Consider the following 26,044-nt stretch of genomic DNA (forward strand, 5'->3'; position numbering starts at 1 on the left):
GGAAAGGGGGCATTCTACTTACTGACCACCAATGGAAGGCGTGGGGGTCTACTTTCTGACCACCAATGTGAGGGGGCATTCCTCTCAATGACTACATTAGATCACAGTCTAAAGGACATTGTTTCCATTGTAGGGGTTCCCCAATACCTGAAAATGATCCTTAAGGTTACTCAGGGGTGGAGCATAGGTGGGTGCTGGTCTCAATAACACAAATAACACTGATATCAGATCATTCCAAATGTTTATTTATTGTCAAATTTTGGTATTTACATTTGGAGACGAAAGGTTTACATCATGTTTTCCATTGACCAAGAAATTCACACAAAAACATTTTTTTTTAATTTGAGGCAATAAAAACACAAATCATCGAATGAAAAACAAACACATAAAACAAAGAGCAATGTACTAATACAGAGATCAGGAGGTGACGGCTGCAAGAAGTGCCAGAAAGATGGAAAATCAATGACCGTGGTGAGGATGACGGAGAGATGTAAGGCAAAACAAACTGAAATTCCACCAGTGGGAATTCTTTACATGGGGCAATTTTATTAGATGTCACGGACTGAGTTGCCCCATGGGGTTATTTAGTTCACAGCGCTATGGAATATTCAGACATTTCTATCCTAGTTCTACAGAATGAACTCCCTCATCATAGTATCTCAGAAATAACATAAAGAGACCCTGTCACCACCCCACCCTATAATTATGTGGTCACATAGCTATACGTCAGGGTTCTTTTGTTAGTCTCTTTTGCTGGAAAACAACATATTTTTAACTATCTCCAACGCCCTCAGGTGGTCCTGAAGCTCAACATTACAGAAAAACTGAGCTGCTCCTCCTCACAGCTGGAATATTTTTGGTTTATAAACCTCAATCCTAAATCTCCCTAGCTTCAAAAGCATTAGGCACCCTCTGAAGAAAAGTTCTATAGAATCCTCCCAAAACCCATTGCTTGAACAAAGTTTGTGACCAAAAATTTCTGGATTGAAAAAATAGTGCAGCACTCTTCCTCCTATCAACTATCAATTTACCAGAAGGTCCATCCATAGCCCCCATGTTTTAGGGAGCTACCCAAAAAAAACACACCCTACCAAGACATTTCCATTCCAGGGATCTAACAGTCCTATTAAGTTAACCAGAGTTCTGGAAATTAGCAAGAAAACATTTTTCTAAATCATTCTTAACCAAAGTTTCTCAAGAGTTTACTAGAGTTTCCATGAGATACCATTTGATGGTGGCTGGGCAACTGAAGGATACCAGGGATCTTTTTATCTCTCCGTTTTGGTGGCATTTCACACCCACCAAAGACATCTTCTCAATACCAGGAATCTAGCAGTCCACCTAATAAGTCAACAAAGTTCTGGAAATTAAAAAAAAAACAAAACAAAAACATTTTTTTAGGTCAGCCATTTTTAACCAGGCTTCATCAAAGGTTTGCTGGGGGTTCCTTGAGTTTTGGTTGACTCACCTCCCATTGGATGGTGACTGCATATTTTTGGGTCAGCAGAATGACACCAATGATCTTTTGGGCTCTCTCCGTAAAGTGGCATTTCACATCCAACTAACACATCTTATCCAAACCAAGAATACAGCACTCTACCTTAAAATCAACCAAGGTCCTGGCAAATAACAAAACATTTTTAGATCAGCCATTTTCAACCAGGGATCCTCAAGGAGATTGCTTGGGGTTCCTTGAGCTTTGGTTGACTGACAATCTGTATGATGGGTCAACAGAATGACACCAATGTTTTTTTTTATAATTCTCTGTTAGGTAAGGGTGGCATTTCTCACCTCAAAACTAGGAATCCAACAGTCTGTCTATCAAGACAACCAAGGTCATGGCAGTGGCTGGGAAAGCCTTGCATGATCCTCAAGAACTGTCTATATTCTATTTATCATGGCTTCCCTGGCTTATGCCGTGGCCAAGGGGTGGACCACCTGCATCTCTCAGATCCCAGAACAAAGAACCCAGAAGCAATACATATTTTCTTGACTGAATAAAGGCCAGCACTATGTTTCCTATCAACTATCAATATAGTACACCAAGGTCCATCAACAGCCCCCATGTTGTAGACAGCTGCCAATAAAAATGATTTCACACTTCACAAAGACATCTTATCCAAACCAGGAATCCAGCAGTCCACTTGTCAAAGGCCTGGCAATTTAAAAAGTAAAAAGCCGGCCTCAAACTCTTTTTTTACCAGGTTTCCTCAAGAGGTGGCTAGGGCTTCCTTGAGTTTTAGTTGACTTTTGATGGTAACAGTAAAGTTTTGAGTCAACAGAAGAACACCAATGATGGCATTTTAGACCAAGCAGAGACATCTTATCCAAACCAGGACCCTATCAGTCCAACTATCAAGTCAACCAAGGTCCTAGTAATTAAAAAAAAACTAAATCAGTAATTCTTAACGAGGGTTCTTCAAGAGATCAATTCGTTCTTGAGATTTGGTTGACTGACCTCCCATTGGATGGTGTCTGCATAGTTTTGGGTCATCAGGATGACACCAATGATCTTTTTACTTCCTGATAAAGGTAGCATTTTTGCACGTACCTAAGGCCTCATTATCCAAACCAGGAATACAGACGTCCATCTGGATAGTTTTGGATCAGCAACACCAATGACACCAACACCAAAGATCTTTTGAGCTTTCAATATGTTTGGCATTTCACACCCAACTAAGATATTTAATCCGAACCAGGAATAAAGCTGTCCAACTATGAAGTCAACCAAGGTCCTAGGTGATTGCAAATGAACTTAAGAACAATAATGATCATTTTAGCTCCCCATAAAGTGGCATTTTACACCCAACTGGGACATTTTTCCAACCACCAGTCCAACTTTGAAGACAACCAAGGTCCTAGCAATTAAAAGAAATAAAAACATTTTTTCTAGATCAGCTTTTCCTAACCGGCATCTTCAAGAGGTTGCTAAGGGTTCCTTGAGCTTTACTTGACTAAACTCCTATTTGACTTCACAGTTTTGGTCAACAAGGCTCTCCCTAAATTGACATTTCACTTCTTATCCAAACCAGGAATTCAACAGTCCACCTATCAAGTTCACTAAGCAATTCAAAAAAAAATCTAAATCATTCATTCTTCACCAGGTTTTCTCAAGAGGTCCTTGAGTTTTAGTTGAATGACCTAAAATTGGATGGTGACTGCATAGTTTTGGGTCAACAGAAGAACACCAATGATGGTTTTAAGAAAAATACATAATTGGTCTTCTTCTGTTGACCCAAAACCATGCAGTCACCATCCAATTTAGGTCCTTTTACACCCAACTGAGACATCTTATAGCAATAACCAGTCAATCTAAACCAGGGTTACTCAAGAGGTCTCAATGGGTTCTTGAGTTATGCTTGATTGACCTCCCATTTGATGGTGACTGCATAGTTTTGGGTCAACAGAACAACACCAATGATCTCCTAAGGGTGGTGTTTCACATGCAACTAACACATCTTAACCAAACCAGGAATCCAATCCTGGCATTGGCTGTAGAAGCCTTGCATGATGGCATCAATGACCATCAATGCTTGTTACCAAGGCTTCCCAGGCCTTCACCACGGCTGAAAGGTGGACTAGATGTGTTGCAGTGCTTCTAATGCTCCCAAAAATGGCAAATGTAGCTACTAATTCAAGTTATTTTTCCAATACAAGCCTGAGTTATGGTTAGGTATGTAGATTTACTTGGTTGTCATGGGTTGATGGCATGGTCCCTCTAACTCGTACCAGCCGTCAATAGCTTCTCAGGCCAAAGCTGCTCTGCAAAAGCCCTCAGTGATATCACAGGAACACAGAGAGAAAATGCAAGAAAATCCAAAAAATTGCAGATTTATAACCAAAAATATATCTTCTAACAGGTGAATGTGTCACCAGAAATCTCTATCTACTGAACAACTCCAGCAGCTCTTGCTATCCATTCACCTTGGCCCTTTCCCGGTGCCGAATTCATACTGTACAAGTGCAAAGGACAACAACAAAAAAACCTGGATTTTAGATACAAAATATCAAGTTTTATAACACAAAAAACATCTTTATGGATTTCATGTGAACACGTCATCCCTTCTACAAAAATACAACGCTGAAACTATTCACAAAGTGCGGTCAAAACTGCGATGGATGATGCAACAGAGATCAAATAGGAAATCTGTATACACAAATACTGCATAAAAATAATTTACTTTTTTTTCTTTTTTTTTTTACAAAAACAGGCAAAGTGTGGCATGATACAGTGAAGACGGATTGCTGGTGAACAATGTTATAGTCCATAGAGGCGTGTGATGAAACCTCTGGAATGTTGAATGCTCTTGTAACATTCACTTTGGTGTATGAACCGATCTTTGGACCTGTAATGTTTTTAAGAGACCCTGTCACTTAAAAAAATACAGAATAGTAAATGTCTATTTTTTCCTTTACATATTTTGTATTATCGTTTGCAATGTGCTTCTTGTTAGAACATTTGTCTGACCTATGAAAGCTCAAAGTCTAGTACAGCCTTCTCCTTATCTGTGATTGGTTCTGTCTGTGCAGGAACAGCTCCCTTGCCCTTCCCCTTTTCCTCTATATACCCTAATATGTAGATGCCGGGGGGGGGAGCAAAGATGAATATCATTACGTGTCATTTGAGTGACAGCTCTAAGCCTGGTAGGGCTGCTGACCTCACATCCAAGAAAGTGGTGGCCCAAGGTGCAAGGAGGGAAGGGGCCATCATCAAGAATGGGCATTTTCTGGAGTGTCCACTTCCTAGCAGTGTGCATATTGTAGGCAATGACACATTGCATCCAATATCACAAGACACATCGCAATTAATAATACAATTTTGAAAAGTATATAGAAAGGAAAAAACTGTAGGTAAGCATTAAAAAATTTGATTTTACTGTGTTTATTTTAAGTTGGTGACAGGGTCTCTTTAAACCATGTTATCAAAAGCTGACCATTGTTTATTACAACCCTGTAATTGCTGGCCATTCTGGCTCATTACAGGCAGGAGAAAAAAAAACAGATCTACTGGCAGGATCAACAGACAATAATACTGTTATAGGCAGGACCAAGAAAAACTAAATGCTATTGACAGACTACATCATATGTGGAATTTTAGAGTTACAAATAGGTTGCAGCATTAGTATGAAATTCACACGAAAGCCAACAGGTAAATTTGCACACCTTATGTACCATGAATACATTGATCTGATATAAAGCAAAAGTTCAGCAGGGTTTTTAAAACTTATTTTTCAAAGAAAAAAACAAAAAACTCTGCAGCTGTATGAATGGCAATGGGAAATATGAGCTTTAGCAAAGACAATATAAAATCAGCAAAAATTCTGAAAACAAATCCACATTTTTATTTTGCAGCTATTTACGTCATGTATTACCAGCTAAAATTAAAAAAAATGAAAAAAATCACATTTTATAAATATTGAACAACAATACCTCATTACATTACTAAATCCACTTGGCACATGACACACTTAAAAAAATAAATCAATCAAATCTGTGGTTACAGTCACAAGGTCATTCCTGTCAAGCATAGAAATCGTTTGCATTGTCCACAAAATATTATTTTTGATCATTTTTTTATTTTTTGTTTTATTTTCAAAATATGGAAAAAAAAATCCCCCCTTCTAGATTACACATTCTGCAAGTGCATAGGGATTGCCTTGTGCACAAATATGGCTCTGATATCTGTGCGGTTGGTCCAGGGGTGGGGGATGATCTATCTAAAGCTGCGTACACACTTCCAATTTTTATCGTTCAAAATGAACGACGAACGAACGACGAACGATCGATTGGGCAAAAATCGTTCGTAAAAAAAGTAACCAACGACGCCGACGAACGAGGAAAGTCGTTGGAAATGAACGACCGGACCGGCGGATCGGATTGGACGACGATCGTTGACCATCGTTCGTGTGTACGATCGTTCATTGATCGTCCATGGTCTGAGCATGCGTGATGAACGAACGTTCACTTCCTGTCGTGCACGTCACTTCCTGTATCGCTCAAACGATCGCATCTATTGTGTGTACAATATCTACGAACGATCGTGTCGTTATCTGTATGTACAGGATCGGTGCTATACGATCGTTCGCAGATATCGTGCAGAATCGTTCGTCGTTCGTTTACCAACGATAATAATTGGAAGTGTGTACGTAGCTTAAGCTTAAAAATGTCAACATGAATCAGCTAGAGATGTCATAAAAGATTACAAAAATGCCTTCACAAATAAGTGAACAGGGGGAAAACACTCAATCGTGGCTTTACATTTTTATTATTCTTAGTGAGGCTGCTTAAAAAAAAATTTGTTTTATGTTTCCAAAATCTGGAAAGATCTCCTAGCTCTGTGTAAGAGCAGTAGTCCGGGTTTTCGCAGAATGACACGCCCCCTGCACCGTGCTCCAATCAAGAAAGCTGCTCAGGGAGCGGGAATGTTGTTTATTGGAGCACAGCAATAGGCAATGTGCAGAGGGAATGTGAAACCCCTAGGATTTGGACTGCTGCTCTCACAAAGAGTTCCAGGTCTCTGATATGCCTCCTGCACACTGCTCCAATCAGGAAAGCTGCTTAAGGAGAGAGAACATCATTGATTGGAGTACAGCAGTTGGCAATAGTATCTGGACCGCTCATCTCAAAGAAAGTCTCCAGGTTTCCAACATGCCCCCTGCACAGTGCTCTAATCAAGAAAACTTCTCAGGACTCCAGAGCGCTGTTGATTTGTGCACAGCAGTTGGCAAATATGAGGGAATGTGCGATGTGCGACCCCGGGAATCTGGACTGCTGTTCTTACAAGATGTCTCCAGTTCTCTGGCACACACCCATGCACACTCCTTCAATCTGGAAAGCTGCTCAGGGGGCCGGAATGTTGTTTATTGGAGCACAGCAATAGGCAATGTGCAGAGGGAATGTGAAACTCCTGGGATTTGGACTGCTGCTCTCACAAAGAGTTCCAGGTCACCAACATGCCCCCTGCACAGTGCTCCAATCAGGAAAGCTGCTCAGGGAGAGTTGATTTGCACACAGCTGTTGGGAATGGGAGACCCTGGGAATCTGAACAGCTGCCCTTACAGAATGTCTCCAGGTCTCTGGCACACACCCCTGCACAGTGCTCCAACCAAGAAAGCTTCTCAAGACCAGTGAGAACTGTTGATTTGTGCACAGTAGTTGGCAATGTGCATAGAGAATGTGGGATACCTAAGATTTGATACCCTGCCCTTACAGAGAGTTTCCAGGTCTCCAACAAGTACAGTGCTCCAATCAACAACCCTTCAATAGGAGAATTTAGCATTGCTGTTTGAGCACAGCATTTTTGAATGTGAAAAGTGAATGGAATGTGAGACCCATAAGAACTGATTGCTCTCCACATGGAGAGTCTTCTGGTCTCCGGCAAGCCCCCAACACAATGCTCCAATGAAGAAAGCTGCTCAGGCGGTAGGAAGATTTTTTGATTGGAGCACAGCAGTTGCCAGAGGGAATGTTATACCTTCTGTATTTGGACCACTATCCACACAAAGAGTTAGGTCTCTAACATACATCCTACACAGTGTTCCAATCAAAGCTGCTTGAAAAGTATGAGCATTTGTTGATTGAAGCACAGAATTTGTAACTGTGCAGGGGCGTGTGTGTTTGACCCTGGGGATCTGGACCACTGCTCTTACAGGGAGCCTCTGGCACTTACTTGCACAGTGTTCCAATCAACAAGGCTACTTGGATTGTGGTTGAATATTTGTGGCTGTACAGAATTCATTTGGAACTGCTAAGATGCAGACTAATGAGAGACCCCAGGTCTCCAACATGCCCTTTGCTCTAATCAACATCTGTGCTCAGGGAGCTTTTCGGCTTCCACATGGAATGCTGCTGAGACAACAAACTCCTTGCTGGATCCTAATCAACAAACTCACAGAACAAATCTTCTAATCAAAGGTATTCTTCTTAAAACAGAAACAAACAGAAGAACTTGGACTACTAAAAACCTAAACAGGACCACTAAGATCAGGATTACGGACCAACCTCAATGTGTCAGCAGGCCAATGCCCTTGCACCCAGAGCTTGAACATCGTCGAATATAGCAGAGCAGTTGTGACTGAGCATGGGGCATGTGGGACTCCTACAATCCAGACCACTGCTCTCACACAACACAGCACTCTAAGCCTTCAACAGGCTGCCAGAAAGGGGCTAATAATCATGAATCTGGGGCAAATGGTAAATAGCTACAGCTACAGCTGGGCCTTGAGGAGAGAGCCAAAACAAAAAGTGAGTTTGTGAATTATTAGATTGTCATGCATTGTTCCCATACTGGGTCAGAAGTTGTGGCGACATTCAGGAATTCACCCTGCAAATTAACCAGGAGCAAGATTCTGTAATTGTTGTCTGCGGTTCTATTTAAAATATGAGAAACAACCTAACACATGCATATAAATATAATCATTTCTACCATGCTTGGACCTATTATAATAGTAGTGCACCCTACAGTCCTCAATAGTTTCTCCTGATGACCTCCACGGCCTTACAGGGTACAAGGGTATCATGGAGGTCCAAAGGAGGAGCATGGGGGGAACAAGGAGATGGACACTTCTGGAAGTGTCAGTTTCCCTGCAGACTTTTTCTAAGGAAAAGTAATTGGATACACTGCTCTTCCACAAGCAGGTATGTCTTTGGAAAATTTTGTATATGTCATTTTATAATTGTATAAGTAATTTTATAAGGTCATATGAAAAAAGAAAATGCTGGCCATAGAATCCTAAAATGTCCTAATAAGTCATGAATGGTGGCCAGCATCAAAAATGAGTATCATTTGCATAGGTACCTTCTAATCTACCCTTTGATAGACTCTTTTGCATTGTAGTAGAAATTGATAAGTGTGGCCCGCACACATGAAAAACAACTAATCTAATTTCACATTTTTTTTTACCATTAAAAAATTGGCAGTTAGTCCCGTGTCTATTATTATGGTAGATTTCTTTCTACCCATTGAGTAAATTGATCATTCAATCCTGTTTTTAAACCTCTTACATATAGGCTATTAATAGTGAACACTTTTTCTGTTTTGTAAATTTTTTTTATTATATCAACCGGCTCCATTTTAGCAATATTTGTTTGACTGAGTTGTGCAGTTTAATGCAGTGGAAAGCTGAAGTCCAGGCAGAAATAAAATGATGATGGTTGTTCACTCTGGGAATATTAGCATGCAGAACAATTAATTTACCCTGCATTTTGCCCTTTCATATGCCTGTCCACTGTTTAGGGGATTGCAAGAGGATGATATTGAGTCATATTCAGCTACTTACTGCATTAAACTTGTGTCTTTTAGATCTGCAGTTTTGCCTAGATAGAATCTTGCTCTCAGTCCTATTCATCCAATGACCACGGCTTTAGGTTTGAATACGTTGCATAAAAAGAATTATTTGTTTAGTGTAATGTCTCATAACTTGAAGGTTGTGGGATAATTTCATACACTATATGGCCATAAATTGTGGACATTTGACCATCTCGCCTATATAAGCTCATTGGATACACCTTTAAAAATCCATGGCCATTAATATTGAGTTACACTTTCCTCCAAAACATGGCCATTAATATGGAGTTGCTCTTTCCTCCCTAACATGGCCAACAATATGGGATTGTCCTTTCATTCCCAATATGGCCAATATTAGGGAGTTGCCTATTCCTACCCAACATGGCCAATGATAGGAGGTTGCCCATTTCTACCCAACATGGCCATTGATATGGAGTTGGCCTTTACTTTAAAAGAGGGAAAATGATTGGGAGTTGCCTTTTCCTCCCCAACATGGCCAATGATAGGAGGTTGCCAATTCCTACCCAACATGGCTATTGATTATGAAGTTGCGCTTTACTTCCAAAAAGGGCCAATAATAATGAATTGCCTTTTCTTCCCCAACATGGCCATTAATAGAGAGTTGCCCATTTGCACCCAACATGGCCATTGATACGGAGTTTCCTCCCCAAAATGGCCAATAATAGGGATTTGCCTTTTCCTACACAACATGACCATTGATATTGAGTTGCCCCCTTTTGTGGCTACACCAGCCTCCTCTCTTTTAGAACTTTTTCACTAGATTTTGGATGGTGTCTGTCAGAAATTGCCCCTATTTGAGAGGTCAGGTACTGATGGTGAGAATTTCTCACATTTGTGAGGTCAGGTACTGAAGTTGGAGGAGAAGACCTGGCTCACCATTCCAATTCACCCCAAAGGTGTTTAGTAGGGTTGGGGTCAGGGCTCTGTGCAGGACACTTGAGTTCCTCCACACCAAACTGGTGACCCCATGTCTTTATGGAGCTGGCTTTGTACCCCTGGGCACAGACATGGGGAAACAGAAAAGGGTCTTCACCAAACTGTGACCACAAGACTGGAAGAGCACAATTGTCTACAAAGTCTTTGTATTCTGTAGTATTACTAGAACCCTTGGGCTCAATCCTTTGGAGGGGTATCCTCATACTTTTGGCCATAGGTAGGTAAAGAGGTCAAGTGTCCACTTTTGGCTGTATAGTATAAAAATCTCAGGCACCTAGACAGCAAGTCTAGTTTGTAGTATGCACGATTTACTGTTGAGTTAAGATACAAAAGCAGAGCACTAAAGCATTACAATATAACAAACACAAGCAAGGTATGTGAGTTGAGAATCAAAAGCAAACATCAGTACAGACAGCACAAGGAGTTCAAAGACACGCAACAGTGTTGTCGGTGACAGTTAAAATCGTAAAAAGCATTTTGGATATGTTTATATCAATATCAGAAAAAAAGTAATGACCTATGCAGCATTTGTAAAAAGTAGAGACTAGGCTTACATAAATATAAACGGGGTATAAAGGGGCGTAAATAGCTTTGTGTTAGCAGAAAATCACAGCATATAGTATAACACTGTAAAGATCAGTTAAAAGCAAAAGGGAAAATTACATGTTGAAGTCTGGAAAAAACACAGGACATAGCACTTGGACCATTAGGGGCATGATGGGAATATTAGTGACATGTCTGCCTTTCTGCCTTGTGGTTAGAGGCTGGGTACAGATATGCCCATTAGGCCTCCAAAAATTCAGATAAAGGTGCCGCTAGATATGATATGCAGGTTGATAGATCCAAGCATGTTAAGGGTGAGCATGTTTGCTTATGCATTAGGCATACAACCACAGTGTTAGTTAGTCCTCCTTCTTTATTAATTGGAGGGCACAGCACAGGGATTCTTGAAATATGGACACAACCCAAATCAAGCCAGATCCCTCTGGTGTCTTTATCCATACATCTGCTTGATGTAGAGGGTCCTTGCAAAGATGGCCCAAGTTTATTCCATTTTCATATAGATGAGTTTTTAGAACTCCTAAGGTCCTGTTGCTGATTTTTATGCTCAGAAATAGGCCATCTGATGAAGAATGAAGCCACCATGGGGTAAAATTATCTTTTAGAATCATTTACCAGATTATCTTTCAAGCCTAATTTTTGGAACATCAGGCTCTACAGGTCATGGTTCACTTAACTAACCTTCTGCTACCAGATCAGGTCAGTCCTGAAAGACCAAGTTTTTGACCTGGTTCTCCATCCTTACCTAGCTTTGGTCATAAGGTTCTACTAAGGGAAAACCCATTTGCTCCTTGGACGACAAGGACTGGCTTACTTGGGTCATTGGTTGTTCGTGGCCATCGCTCTTTCCTAGAGTGCTTTTGGGTGACCCACACATGCTGTCACCTAACAAATAAAAGGGAAACCATCTTCACTGAAGTTTATTAATGGGAGGCTTTTTAGTAGATTGTTGTCATGGTTGCTTCAACCATAAGAACCACTTATCCAAGTGTAAAAGAATTCTGTACTGGGATAGGCATATGTAGAACAACCACACATTACCATCTCTGTTTGAATTCCTCACAATACTTTAATAAAATAAGTAAAGAGTTTTATCTTCCCATCCTGGGTTGTGACTACGTGTGATAGGGTCTCCAATTGTGGGCTGCAAAATCCCTCCAAATTGTTGTGTGAAGGCCTCGTTCTACAACTTAGCTTTTGAGCAGACTAGTAGAAGAACTGGCCTATTCTAGATGTGCATTGTGTCCAAAGTTACTGTAGGAAGAAGTATATCCACACAAATTCTTGTGCAGTGCCCTTCCATAAACAGTTACTTCCTTTTGACAACAGAAGGAATTTAGCTGATAAACTTCTTTGAACTTAGATGGCCATGGTTGGCTACCCATAGACCCTTGATTTAGTTTGTTTGGTTCATAATCATCTCATATCTATGGGCACCTTTATTGTTTTACATAGTAATGAGCGAATCAGCAAGCAAATTTGGTAAATTGCAAATTTTGTGATTTACCCAGATGTGGATCGTTTGGCAAAATTTACCCAATCATGGCAGCCCATTTTTTTTTTTAATGAAGGCTTTCCTGCATTTTATTTTTGAGTGAATCCCAAGTTGAATACACAGTTCTTTGGATTCAATCATCACTAGTTGTAAGCCTTGAAAATAAAAAAAAGTAAAGCACCCTCTTAAGGGCAATTATCACAGTGAGCATAGAGAGAAAACCTCAGCAGCCTACGGACATTAAAAGGCCGCTGGCTGTGCATGCACAACCCGACCACAGTTTGCTGTACAAGCATGCATGTTCACATAGATTGTGCGAGTGTGCGTCTAAAGGGGAGAGAGGGAGGGAACACTCTGCAGACATCCCCGGCACCAACCCATCCCAGGCTCAGGCGAGGGATGTCTGCCACACTCAAGAAGGACCTACAAATATCCTGAACTTTACAATTAAAAGATTCATCAGGCAACTTTCTCCTACCTTTGTAGGAACCTTTAGACATATAGGAAATTAAAAAAAAGAAAAACAAACAGTAGGTGATACCTTGAGAAGATAAAGGTAACATGTCCCACACAAGTTAGGTCAAAGAGGAATCTTTTTTTTTTTTTGATTATTTTGGAATCATTCCTTTGATCGACGATTCTCGGTTGACGTAGGTTGCCCAGTACACCAGATTAAAGATAGCAAACAGGACGGGGAAGACGATGCGTGAAATCTTGTCGATGCGGCTGACGCTGTTGTAAGTCTTTTTACCATCTAATGGTTTTAGCTCGGCATGTGGAGGAGAAAGAGGAGGAGGTGGGAGGGCAGCGTTCTTTGCAATGGTGGCCAAGGATGGCTCCTTGATGTTCAGTGTGTAGGTTGTCCCCACTATGTTGTAGGTAGTGTTGGACTTCTTAGCTAGGATTATGGGTTCTTTTATCTAGGGAGACAATACAGATCACAATATTGGGCCAATCACACAGGGAGTCTATTGCATTGTGTAGGCTATAGCTTCTGCAACTCATTGCTTGCATTTCAGTTCAGTACACATATAAATTTATCAATTCTTTCTCACCTTGAAAGCTTGACCTTCCTGAGCTCTTTTCCCATCCCAGGCCCAGCCTCTTTTAGTGAAATAATTGACCGTAGCAAACTCAATGAGTGCGGAGAAGACAAAAGTATAGCAAACCGCCATAAACCAATCCATTGCCGTGGCATAGGCAACCTTGGGCAGAGAGTTCCGTGCACTGATACTCAGCGTCGTCATGGTCAAAACTGTAGTGACTCCTAAAGTAAAGAGAAAAGTTGTCATATAAGTGTGTTGTGTGCAATCAATGTGCAGTTTAGGAATAAGTAAGGAAATAGGAGGCCTGTACAACACCAAAAGTTGTACACAAGAGGTGGATGACATACACATGTTGGGTTTACTGCTGGCTATCAGAATGATGTACCAGGGTTTATATGATGGGCTTAGGGAATATTGCACCTGATGGCTCATACTCAGCATTGTGATTGCTGTAACTGGGTATCCATTCAGGGAATTGTGAATTAAATACTTTGTTGCCTATATTGGACATTCATGATGGTTTTCCTGGCTGTGCATCATTCAGGATGTGTCTCCGAAAGAGCTATATGACAAGGGTGCAGGGGTAAATATATACTTCTTGGTGCTAAGCTGAAAGACTGGCTTGTTAAAATTATTATTACAGAAATTCAAACACAAGGAAGGAAAAGTAAAAATATTATTTTCTGCTTTATCTATAAATTATTCCCCAAGTCATTTCCTCTGAAATTTGCTGGCAGATGGTCGAATCTCTCTACACTTCTTCTTTCAGTTCCTATTAAAACAATGACATAATTAACAAAAGTGCACAGCTGTCACAATAGGAAATGAATTGGAAATAAATTAATACTATGAGCGAATTAACAGGGGAATCATTTATAAATAGAGCCAGTTGTGCTCTGATATTATTCATACTTACTGTTTTGGTTTTTAGTAAGAAGTGTGAGAACAGATGGTGTTCAAAATAGATCTTTACAATATGTTGCAAAACCCCAATGAGACATTTAAAGTAATGTGTACAACAGACAAAAGATAGTTTTTTTGGCATAGAGCAGGGGTCTGCAACCTGTGGCTCCGGAGCCGCATGCGGCTCTTCAGCCTCCTTGTTGTGGCTCCCTTCGGCTGCCGAGGCTTCTAGGGGCATAGGTCAGTGTTTAATTTATTTCAAAGTAGGCCTACACATGCACACTTGTTGTAACAGGTAACATTAAAAAAATATTAAAACTTTTAAAAGTTTATAAACTATGTTATGTTTTGCGGCTCCAGACTGTTTTTCTTTAGTGGAAGAGGAGGCAAAATGGCTCTTTTGATAGTAAAGGTTGCTGACCCCTGGTCTAGAGCGATATATGTTTACTGTAAAGTTTGTTAACAATAACAAGTAAAATAGTGCATACAAATACATACAAGTACATACAATCATATATCTGGCCATCATTCTGGCCCTATACATTAAAGCAACTAAATACTGTTTGTAATTTTAGGGTTCCAATAGGTAACTCAATAAAGTGACTTTATTGGGGTACCTCCTGGACCCCTAAAAATAAAATGTCTAGAGCCAAAATGATGGCCGGATACATGTGATTGTATGTACTTACACAACTATATTGCTTGTTATTGTTAACAAACTCTACAGTAAACAATATATATTGCTCTTTGCCAAAAAAAACTTTCTTTTGCTTGTTTCTACACATTAGTTACTGTTTCATTTAACTTACCAAACACAGTCCTGGCTGGGACTGACTCCCTGTTAAGCCAAAAAGACACTTGAGACAGAATGACAGTCATTATACATGGCAGGTAGGTTTGTATAACGAAATATCCAATTTTTCTTTTCAGATGAAAGTGAGTGGTCATCACAATATATTCACCTAATAGGGATGTAAGGTTAAAATATTACTATAAAACAAACATATATATGAGATCAGTTTTACAGGCTGTGACAGTCTCAGAAATGCATAAACGAAAGAATAAAAAATAAATATTCTATGAATATTTGATTGTTTGTGTTCTCTGTGCACCCACGGGAGAGGTTTGGTTTCCATGATCTCTTCTAGAACAGCGGTTGCCAACCTTTAAGATCTCACGGACCACTAAATTCATATTTTTAAATCCTGCAGACCATTAGTATGATTTTTTTCAAACGATAAAAACATTTCTAAAATAAAGAGCTTCCTAATGGTGCCTGACAATGACTGTGGAGGCTCTGATTCATTGATCAGCTCACGGTGAGTGAAGGATTACTATTGTTACTATTACACAGCTCAACAAACAGTTTCTTGCCAAACAGAATAAAGTAATTTTAGGTTATGTTTGATGCACAGATTTCAAATATAATATTGGTTTTGTTAGATTGGCTCTAGTTTTTGAAATAATTACCTCAATAATAAACTTATAGAAAACTAATGAAACATGAAAATGAAGTAAAATTAAACTAGATATGCCTATGTATGTTAACTTTTTTAAATACTTAATGTCATTATATTCTATATTCAGTGTATTTACAGAACTAATCACAAAGAAGTCATTGACAACTCAGTTTGTATGATTTCCTTTTATGCTAATGATCAGGACAATCACGGCTCCAGCAGTACTCTGCCATCATGTGTCTCTCCCATCTGATACCTCATTTCCATCACTTTTATATCTTGATAGATCCTCTCCCCTTGTTCCTTACTGAAATCAGTTTAGGAGTAAGTTTTGTACTAGTTCTTCATAATTTGTGCTTTATGGTTACCCAAGAAGTTCTTGACAACCATGACATAGCTGTGCCAGGCAGAAGCTTCAGTATCAGTCATGTAACTTGTGACATTTCCATCATTTATCAGTTTCTGGGGTCCATCAAAGATTCCTGCTTTTATATTTCAGTACTCAGTCCAGGGAAGAATCTACAAATGTATTTGAAACAATCACCGTCCTTGTACAGAGCTATAACAAATTGCTTCATTAATCCCAACTTTATGTGTTGTGGAGGGAGAATGATTTTTTCTTTGTCAGCCATTGGCTCGGTAATGATGATCGCTGCACCTTTTTCATGTTTTCCCTTGGAGGCCATGTCACTTTTTCCCAGTGATCCTGCTTTGCTCTACTATCCCACAAGCAGATGAAACACGGGGACTTTGTGTATTCACTTTGCTGTCCTAGTAGGAAGATCGCCATTTTTATATCAACACATATGGACCATTGGTGTTCATTATAGCAAAGCTTTTGTAAGACCATTTTATTATTTTCATATTCTTCTTTAAAGTTTGTGAGTTGAGTGACTAATTGGAATTGATGCATAGCAGTTTCCATTATGCAGTAAAACAGATTTCAAACTTGGAGTGGAACTGTCTATGAAAAGCGGCCAGTCTTCTGCTCGGTATTCTGGTCCTCCCATATGGGCTAGTAGTCCAGGGATGTTACAACACAAAGTCTCCATCTTCACTGAAATATGGTCGGAGTGTCACCTCTCTTGTCCTATAAACTGTTTTTTTATCCTCCGGTCTCAGACAGTTATTTTCTTTTGACCTGGTGTCACGGATAACAGGGAGGGGAGGGAAACAGAAAGGTAAATACAAAGGACTAGGCCTCCAATGGCTAGGGAAAAGGGTCCCGCTGGCACCCGACGAAGGCACCCGACGCTGGAGAGATCGGCGGACGATGACCGATGGAGGACGACGCTGGATGAGCACAGGGGGACCAGGTAAGTGAAAAATCTCGGGCTTAACCATCCTTGCAATTTTTTTTTGCCCGAGCGAAGGTCGGGCTTAACTGCAAGGAGGTTAATAGCAAATAGAGGAGCAGGAACTCTGGAGAGGACATCACACCAGTTCTGTTATTCAGAAGTGAATATCAACCGCACAGCATGAAGTGTGAGGCCAGACTAAATGGAGGAGCAGTAATGACCACCAGCTGCAGCTGATACACGGGGTGTGGTCATTACAAACAACAACACAGAAACAAGTAAAAACAAAGAGACCCTCAGATAACCTCACATGCAGCTTGTCTCACAGATCCTCTAACTTTAGTCACGGAAGGGGCCGTGACACCTGGATGATAAAAGTTCAGATGCTTGTTGTGACAGACTTAGGTCACGTATTAAATCATTGAGCTCTTCTTCAGGGAACTGCTGGTTTGATGAAACTCTTCCTTCATATTCACTTCCACTGCTAACTCCTGGATTACACTCCCTGTATATCCTCCATGTCAGATACAGGAATATCAGGGACTGAGCACCGGTATGGGAACATCAGCACCATGCGGCACAGGTCGTCTTGCTGATTCCATATCACCGTACTCCCACTTGTATTTCTTGTAACGATTGAAACCTTTTACATTCACAGCACAAAAATAACAATCATTATGATGATTTCTGGTCTCTCCCCATACCATAGGTACACCAAATTTCACACTTTTCAGTTTTCCACTGACATAGACACTCTACACAACTTTTGCATACCATATGGGGGGCCCAATACTTATCTTGGTCCCTCAGTTTAATACTAAAATATACAAGATATGCTTGTTTCACATATTCTGTAATGTTCTTGCTGAGAATACTGACCACAAATGTAGCAAAATACATTCGGGTCATTTAAACAACTTCTTGAAGAACCCATATTTCTGTAAAAAAAGAAAATGTATGATAAAAAAGAAGGCAAATGAAAGTTTCATGAAAATAATGCTACATTTATTATATAAAATGCAAAACATCAGAGTGAATAATAATGGATAATATTATGTTGTGTTAACATTTGTTGTTGTTAAAAATCGTCTATTCCGATTTAAGTATCACAAGAACTAGAGCCAATTCAATGTAACTGATCTCATTTCTGGATTCAGCAGACCCGACATACACTAAATATATTAAAAAATCCTTGGCAAGTGAAAAAAAATTTTTTTGTTGAGCTGTGTTATCATTAGTTGCATTATCTTTGGTGTTTCTAAAGAAATGTAAAATATTTGTTTGCTTTTTCTCACTCATTATGGGTTTATTTCATTCTAAGACCAAACAAGAAATGATAGTTATCAAAGTCAAACTATTTGATGCCAATATATATATATCAGTTAAAGAAAATACACAGATAAGGTCATACTTACCTAAAAGAGCATCTGAGAAATAAACAAATAAAATAAAACAATCGTATGAGAATCGGTATTGGCGGAGCGGGGTAATGCTGTAATTGTGGAAACAATACTGAAGTGTACGGCTCGGGAACAGTCGCCTCATGCAACTTAATACTACACTGACGTCATGCTGCGCCTGTCTTATTTTTTCATCTCTAGTACAGTTTGTGAATTAAGTGCAAAATAAGGGTGAAGATTGTCATTCAGAATATAGGAATTTATTAGAATAATATTTTTGTTTTAATATTAATAAAACATAAAAATTGCAAATAATGTCCAAAATTTTCTGTGGACCACCAACATTTTCTCGCGGACCACTGGTTGGCAAGCTCATGAATGTAAGTACGATAAGTAATAACTCTGACACCCCTGGGTTGCAAACAAGGTTTAAATGCCAGGTTCAACAGAGGAACAGACTGCGGTGCAGGTGAATATAATGAGTTGGGCTTTAGGAATGCTTGAATGGGTGCTAGATTCATGAGAGTACAGATGGGGGTTGAGGGGGATCATGGAAGTAAGCATAATGGGAAAGAATTATTGGGGTAGAGGTGACATAGGAATACATATATGAGTAGAGTAGATGGTTGGGTGTATAGGTGGAGACTTTATTAGAAACATAAATGGTGAAAGATGTGATAAGTTCACAGAAGTATGGTGGTGTTGATGGGGGGTTAATGGGAGTTAGGGTGGGGGATGAGGAAGTTCGGTACGGTGGGGTACGGTGTGGCTGGTTCATAGGAGTATGGAGGGGGAAATGTAATTGCATACTAAAGGGGGAAGGTGTGATAGGTTCATGGGAACATGGAGGTATGTCATGGGAGTACAAGTGAAGGGTAGGGAGGTTCCTGTGAATATAAGTGGGGGAAGATGAGGATGAGGAAGTGGGGCCCATGAGGAGGAGGTGGGGGTGTCATGGAAGCACAGGTAAGGGGTGAAAAGATTCATGTAAATAGAAGTTTGAAAGCTGGATGTTCCTCAGCTAACATGGACTGCCACAGGGGTCCCAGGTCAGTTCGGCGTGGGGGTCCCAATTCAGTTCCGCACAGGGACCCATTGTTGGTTAAGTCCGTCACTAAAGGTTTGATCCTCATGTGTATACAAGTGGGGGAGGGTGTGATAGGTTCATGGAAGTACAGGTAGTAGGGATCCATGGAAGTGCATGCATGAGAGAAGGTTTACAAACAGAGAAATGAATAAGAAAACAAGAAGATACAAAGGAAGACACCCCCAACAACAACAAATATTATAATAGGTGTGTATAGTGCCCCAATTCTAGCCTCTTTTAGCAAATTTCTGGTAAATCCTAAATAATTGTAACATGCCAATAAAAAAGCCTCACACTTGTTGTCTGCCATCGTCACACACATTAAAGCTTACCTGTACTTGATCGGATTGTCTCAGTTCCTAAGACCAGGCCAAGCAAGTCATACTGGTTGAGTCTGGAGCCATCTGGGGCAACGGCAACAGATTTATCAGAACCATTGGTCCAAGCATAAACGACTTCTGTACTGGGATAGGCATCTGTAGAACAAGCACACATTGCCATCTGAGAAAGAAATCCCCACAAAATGTGCAAAAAATAAGTAATTAGTTTTTAAATCCACCCATCCAAGAGGTAGATACACCTATTGGAACACCATTAGTGGACTCCAATGTTTCTGTAAAGATTCTCGAAGACATTTCTTTCAGTGATAGGAAATAATAATTGCTTTCAATCCATCTTTATAGGGGATATATATAAGGGGGTGCTGAGAAGTTCCTGGCTTTGCCCCCATACAGATGAAATATAAAAATGAGTGTGGGGGCATATGACAGCCTAATATCTTAGTATGTAACTGTGCAAATATCAGGTCTTTGTGATTCCTAAAACTGTTTTTCCTTTTAGTGAGAAGCTGTGATGGCCGAGGCACAAGCAAGTTTCATGTTGTTGGAGTTACGGGCCGTCATGAAGTTTTTGTTTCTCCAGGGAAAATCAACAAAGGACATTCACACTGAGATGTCACAAACACTGGGCGAGAAGTGTCCTTCCTACAGCACTGTCATAACCTGAATCTCGTTTCAAGACCGGGCATTTCACCGTTGAAGATGAGCCCCGCAGTGCTCGCCCCCCATCCTCAACTGACCCGGCAACCTGCGATGTCCATTGCTGATTATTGAGGATATTTTTGCGAATATCCGCAAAAAACATCACCCAGATACTTGACATGTCACGGGAGAGTGTTGGGTTTATCCCCACTATCCTAGACATGAGCAAGCTTTCAGCGAAGTGGGTGCCGAAATGTTTGAACAGTGATCAGAAGAAAGAACGGATTGAAGCCATTTTGGCCCATTTTGAAGCTGCACAGGACTTTTTGGCTAGGTTAGTGACTGAGGATGAAACCTGGCTCCACATCTATGATCCTGAAACCAAGGAACAGTCAAAGGAATGGCGCCACAGCGGGTCCCCGAGGCAAAAGAAGTTCCGAACCCAGAAATCGGCCAAAAAAGTCATGGTCCGTTTTCTGGGACAAAGACGGTGTTCTGTTGGGGGACTACCTACCTCTCTACTATCACTAGACAGTGTTACCATGGACCAGCTGAAGGAAGCAATGAAGACGAAACGCAGTGGAAAGTTGAACAAACGGATCTTTTTTTTGCAGGACAATACACCTGCGCACACGTCCAACGTTGTGGCTGCCAAATTGAACACCCTGGGTTTCCAATTGGTCCACCATCCCCCCTACTCACCTGACCTGGCCCCTTCGGATTAATATCTGTTCCAGAATTTGAAGAAACACCTAAAGGGGCAACGTTTTGAGGACATTTCTGACATCAAAAAAACTGCTGAGAGCTGGTTTGCAGCCCAAACGACTTTTATTTGAACGGCCTAGAAAAGCTGCAACTACGCTGTACCAAGTGCATCAGTCTCAGAGGGGAATATGTGGAATAAATGTGTTATTTCATAACTCTGACTGTCTTCTTTCTGGGCAAAGCCAGGATCTTCTCAGCACCCCCTCGTACCTAGGGTACTTGTATATGTGTAGACTGTGCAGCTACATAACGTCCGTCTGAGACATAGGACCTATTTTTACTATATGTGGCTCAAATGGGTGCCAGGACCCCCCAACCACTGTCATGTGTCCTTACTTACTTAGCCCGCAGTACAATGTTGGTATCACATTGGGGCCCCTTATTATCTTTCATTGCCAATGGCAATCATGCTATTGGTGAATATGACAGAGTGAAAGGTTTCATTCCTTACACATACTTACAGCTTCCAAATTTCAGTGGACAAGCGTGAACATCCATAGGAAAATCTTCCAGATGCATTGTGCATTCAGCATGAATTGTGAGCCTGGATGACAGCAACAATGAAACCATATTGTTATGAACAATTAAAGCTGAATTCCAAGAAGATCAAAAATGCATACTAAATCAGTTTTCTGCTTCTACATTTACTGTGCAGTCAAAGGCTGAGGGAGGAACAAGACTTGGAAATGTAACTGAACTGCACAGAGAAATATCAGGTCTCATGGCCATTTCAAGACTGGATATACAGAAATACAAATCTTTTACAAATTCAATGTGCAAAGTAAAAATCTCCCTTTCAAAGATGACATGGAATACTTTCACTCCCACCCTATTATTCATGAAGAAAAAACATCATCTGGAAACCCTGTTGAATCCAACTTTTTTGGACATGGTGAATTTCTGGTTCCCCCTGCTATATTCAGTGGTATGATCCACCAGCCTTACATCATTACTGTGTCCTCTATCAACATAGGAGTCAGCAGGAGAAACTAAAATACGTGGTGGGGGACATAGGCTTCCCCCCTCAAAAGTGTCAAATTCGGCAGATTTCTCACTACTGTGATGATGTGGACTGCAAGAGAGGTGGGTATTCCCTACCTTTTTCGCAGGGAGCATTTTTTTAACATTGATTTTAGCAATGTACTGTGGAACCTTCAATGTGCTCTCTGCTAATAATATCAAAAAAGAAAACTCAGTGATAGGTGCACATCCCGGTCTCAAGATAGTAATACAGCCAATGGGCAGTGTTAAAATGGGCCTGCTTTATTAAAGCTCACCTGGAGAAGATAGACTATCATGGGTGAACCTGTTCAACAAACCCCGAATGGATCTGGATTGGATCCAGGATTGAAAACATTAGCCAAAGAATAGCAAACGATTTTAGAAAATCCATTCCAGGTTTGCTGGATTACCCAGGTTCTCACATGATAATCTATCTTCTCCTGCCTTGGTGAGCTTTGATAAATCACATACCAAAATACCCAAATGAAGACAAGTCACCTCATGGTGTACAGTAGGGTTCCATTATACGTGAGCCTCAGGAGCTTGTTGGGCGTTGTCATATTATGAGCAACTGATTTCTTTCCATTGTGAAAAAAGGTGTCTGGGGTCCAGATCTTGCTAGCCAACAGATTATTTAGAGGCAGAGTTTTTATAGGCCCGTCAAATTTTAGTCGCTCGTCCAGCCAGCTTTGTCGAAAAAAGACATCTATGGTATACTCCTAGAAAAAGAAAAGGTCAAGAGATGTCAGGACAAGAAGAAGATACCGGAACATACAAAATTCCAGGTCTAAAATTTTACAAAAAAATTGAAAAAATTCTCAATTGCCCAATTCCATCAAATTTATTACAAATGGGGACCTAGATGGCATTACTAAATATATTAAAGTCAATATGTGTTGTTCCTGTCCATCAAACTCATTATATAGGGTACCTAGATGCCAGAGGTAAATCTAATAGGGTCAGTATATGCTTGTCCTGTCCCATCAAACTTCATAAATATATGGGTACCTAAATGCTAAAGTATTTTTATCATTACATTTTTGGGACCTAGAACGACATTTGGTGCACTCCACTCCATTAAAACACCAGAGCAAGTCAAAAAGATTCTGCAGCCTTTTGGCCACCATAAGGCCATTGAATACCATTGGAGAAGCCAAGAGTTCTCTCTGCTCTCTTTGGAAGATTCAAGAGATTTTGCATTGTCTAAAGCCATCTTAAGACCTTATTTTTTTCTGCTGTGAAATTCCTAAGGTGCCCCTGGGCAGATGAGGGGGCATTTTGATTATTTGGCACCCTATCCAAGTTGCTAATGCTTGGAAAAAGTGGGAGTGTTGGTGGGATCAATAGCAATGGAAAACAAAGCATTGTTATCTCAATGTAAACTTTATGTTGGTACAAGAGCTTTTTCCAATAGAAGGTATTGGCTTTGGAAGCCTTCAATATGAAAAAGCAAATGCCCATTGTTAACATGAGACATTGTTATTCAACCAATATGGACCTTTAAAAAAAGCCATTGAGGTGCTCCATGTTGGAATCTAAGCCCTACAATACACAAACCCACACATGAGGTACAACTGGGAACTTTTTCAAACAAAACCAAATATCTTGCTGAAGACCAGAACAATTTCCTGTGAGCTAAAAAAAAAATGGTCCAAGCACAAAAATGTGCTATGGTACCCAAATGGGTAATGGTCATGGTCAATGGTGAAAGATGGGCACTTTCCTTAATAAAGTGAGAACAGGACATTTAAACATTTTACATTCTTCCAGCATGGAGTTTCATTGGAGTTCATGATATTTGGTTATGGTAAATCTGGGAGATGTCAATGATGGAAGATTGTAGGTTTGACCAATGAGCAGACAACCAAATAACCTTCAGAAGTTGCCATTGACTGCAGGTCCTGCCCTGATTGAGGTCTGAATGAAGACACTTATCCATACAGGGCCCTAACAAACATGTATCAATTGCAAGGGCCCCAAGGACAAATGCCCCTCTGTCCACAATCCTTGTCTTTCTCTAACACACACAAACCAAAAAAAGTGCTCAGTGTAATGGGGTGTCAAATGGAAATAATTCAAAGACTGAACATCAGCATAAGACTATAACATAGTGTTTCTCAAACTTTTTAACATGGGATAATCCTTGAAATATAAGGTCTTCAGGGAACCCCTTCTATAATTACTATATCTACAGATCACAGTATATTAGGGTGGTGGTCGGTGGGACGAATTTCTCTTACATTGCTGGGCATTGGGAAAAATGTCACCCCTACTGAATACCAAAAAGGGGGGTCACCTAAGAGTCACAAATTCCCCATTGTTCAACGAACCCTCAGCAACCTCTGGAGGAACGCTGGTTGGGAACATTGCTCCAGACCCAAATATATATTCCACTTACCATATCTGTGTCCGAAACGGGGCCAAAACTGGTGACGTATATTTCAGTCTTAACTTCCGTCACTGACTCTGAAAGATTAAGATGTGATCACATGAAAAAAGATATCCCATGACAATGAATGATTTAAATGAATATTGCTAACCATTGTATTTGTTTTTTCAAATCCTTGAATATACTGGAAGAGAAAACCTTATGTAGAGTATAGATAAAAAGTTGACCCCACCCAAATTGATACCTAACAAAATCCACATGAAATATCAATTTTGGATTTGGGTTCACACTGTTGCATTGCACATATGTATGAGAGCATGCGTCAGTGACTTGTGATGCAATTTATTCCCAATGGAACCCCAACGCACCTAACCAATGGATTTGTAATGCAGCTCAACACAATGCATGGTAACTACACAAGAATAGTAGTGCTCTCCATTACATCAATTTGCACACCCATTTAGTAAGTCATCTCTATTGACTAATCATGTAGATATGCTTGGCCAGAAAAAACGCTGTGTGACCGGGTTCATCATGTTTTCTTTCTCTAATTACAGCAACACTCTTCCTGATTTAATAAAGCAAAACTGGAGAAGATAAACTATCAAGGATGAAACTGAATTATCTAGTAAATCTGGAATGGATCCCGTCCAGGATTTTAAGAAATCCATTCCAGATTTGCTGGATCACCCAGGTTTTCCCATGATAGTCTATCTTCTCCAGTCTTGGAGAGTTTTAAAAAATCAGACCCAATGAACAATAATCGTTGTGTTCTTACCCCCGAGCCCCGGTCTTAGCCTGTTATCATATCCATCCAGAAGTCTGTCCAGGATCCTTGTGAATAAGGTGATATTGTCCTTGCTGTCATCAACAACTTCAGGCGCATGTTTGGGAGACAATCTGGAAGATAAACAAAGATATCATATATGTAAGCTCTTCTGGGCACGGTTCTCTCCTCCTCCTGTGTCATTTTTGTATCTGTCATTTGCAAAACCCCTATTTAATGTACAGTGCTGTGTAATATGTTGGTGCTATATAATTACTCCTTAATAATAATACGCAGGATCATTAGTTAACTAATGAAGTTTTTAAAGTCCAAGACTGTATTTCTCCAAAAATCCTGTTGGGGGAAGCACAGAGGCCTAATGATGACATCACCAGTAATGACATCATAAGGTATGTAATAAGAAATGGAAAAGTTTTATGGTAAAATGCCATTATTGTATGGATGGGACATGATGAAGGAACCAGGGGAGGCACAATTTTACATTATCCTGTACAATGCCTGAAATCAAAATCAGATTGTTTTGTTCTTTTTCGGGTAGATGTGTTCAGGACTTTACCTGTAGGGCCAGAGATGGGCAAAGGAGGGCAGATCACCACATTCAGCTCCGGTGCTGCAGCATGGTATGTTG

At 40.3% G+C, this 26,044-nt stretch overlaps 1 protein-coding gene across 1 annotated transcript; it reads right to left on the reverse strand.

Moving 5' to 3' along the window:
* Positions 1–224: 224 nt before the first annotated feature.
* On the reverse strand, positions 225–25,543 carry LOC140344437 (gamma-aminobutyric acid receptor subunit alpha-3-like; the record flags this gene model as incomplete). Its single annotated transcript, XM_072431556.1, has 8 exons — positions 225–13,219; positions 13,355–13,566; positions 15,058–15,210; positions 19,826–19,969; positions 21,700–21,782; positions 22,739–22,959; positions 24,639–24,706; positions 25,408–25,543. Coding segments are annotated over 8 exons (1,329 nt in total), but the record flags the coding sequence as incomplete, so codon positions are not given.
* Between the last annotated feature and the right edge of the window lie 501 nt (positions 25,544–26,044).

This window comes from Pyxicephalus adspersus, chromosome Z (assembly GCF_032062135.1).
Source record: "Pyxicephalus adspersus chromosome Z, UCB_Pads_2.0, whole genome shotgun sequence".
In the NCBI taxonomy this organism is placed as follows: domain Eukaryota; kingdom Metazoa; phylum Chordata; class Amphibia; order Anura; family Pyxicephalidae; genus Pyxicephalus; species Pyxicephalus adspersus.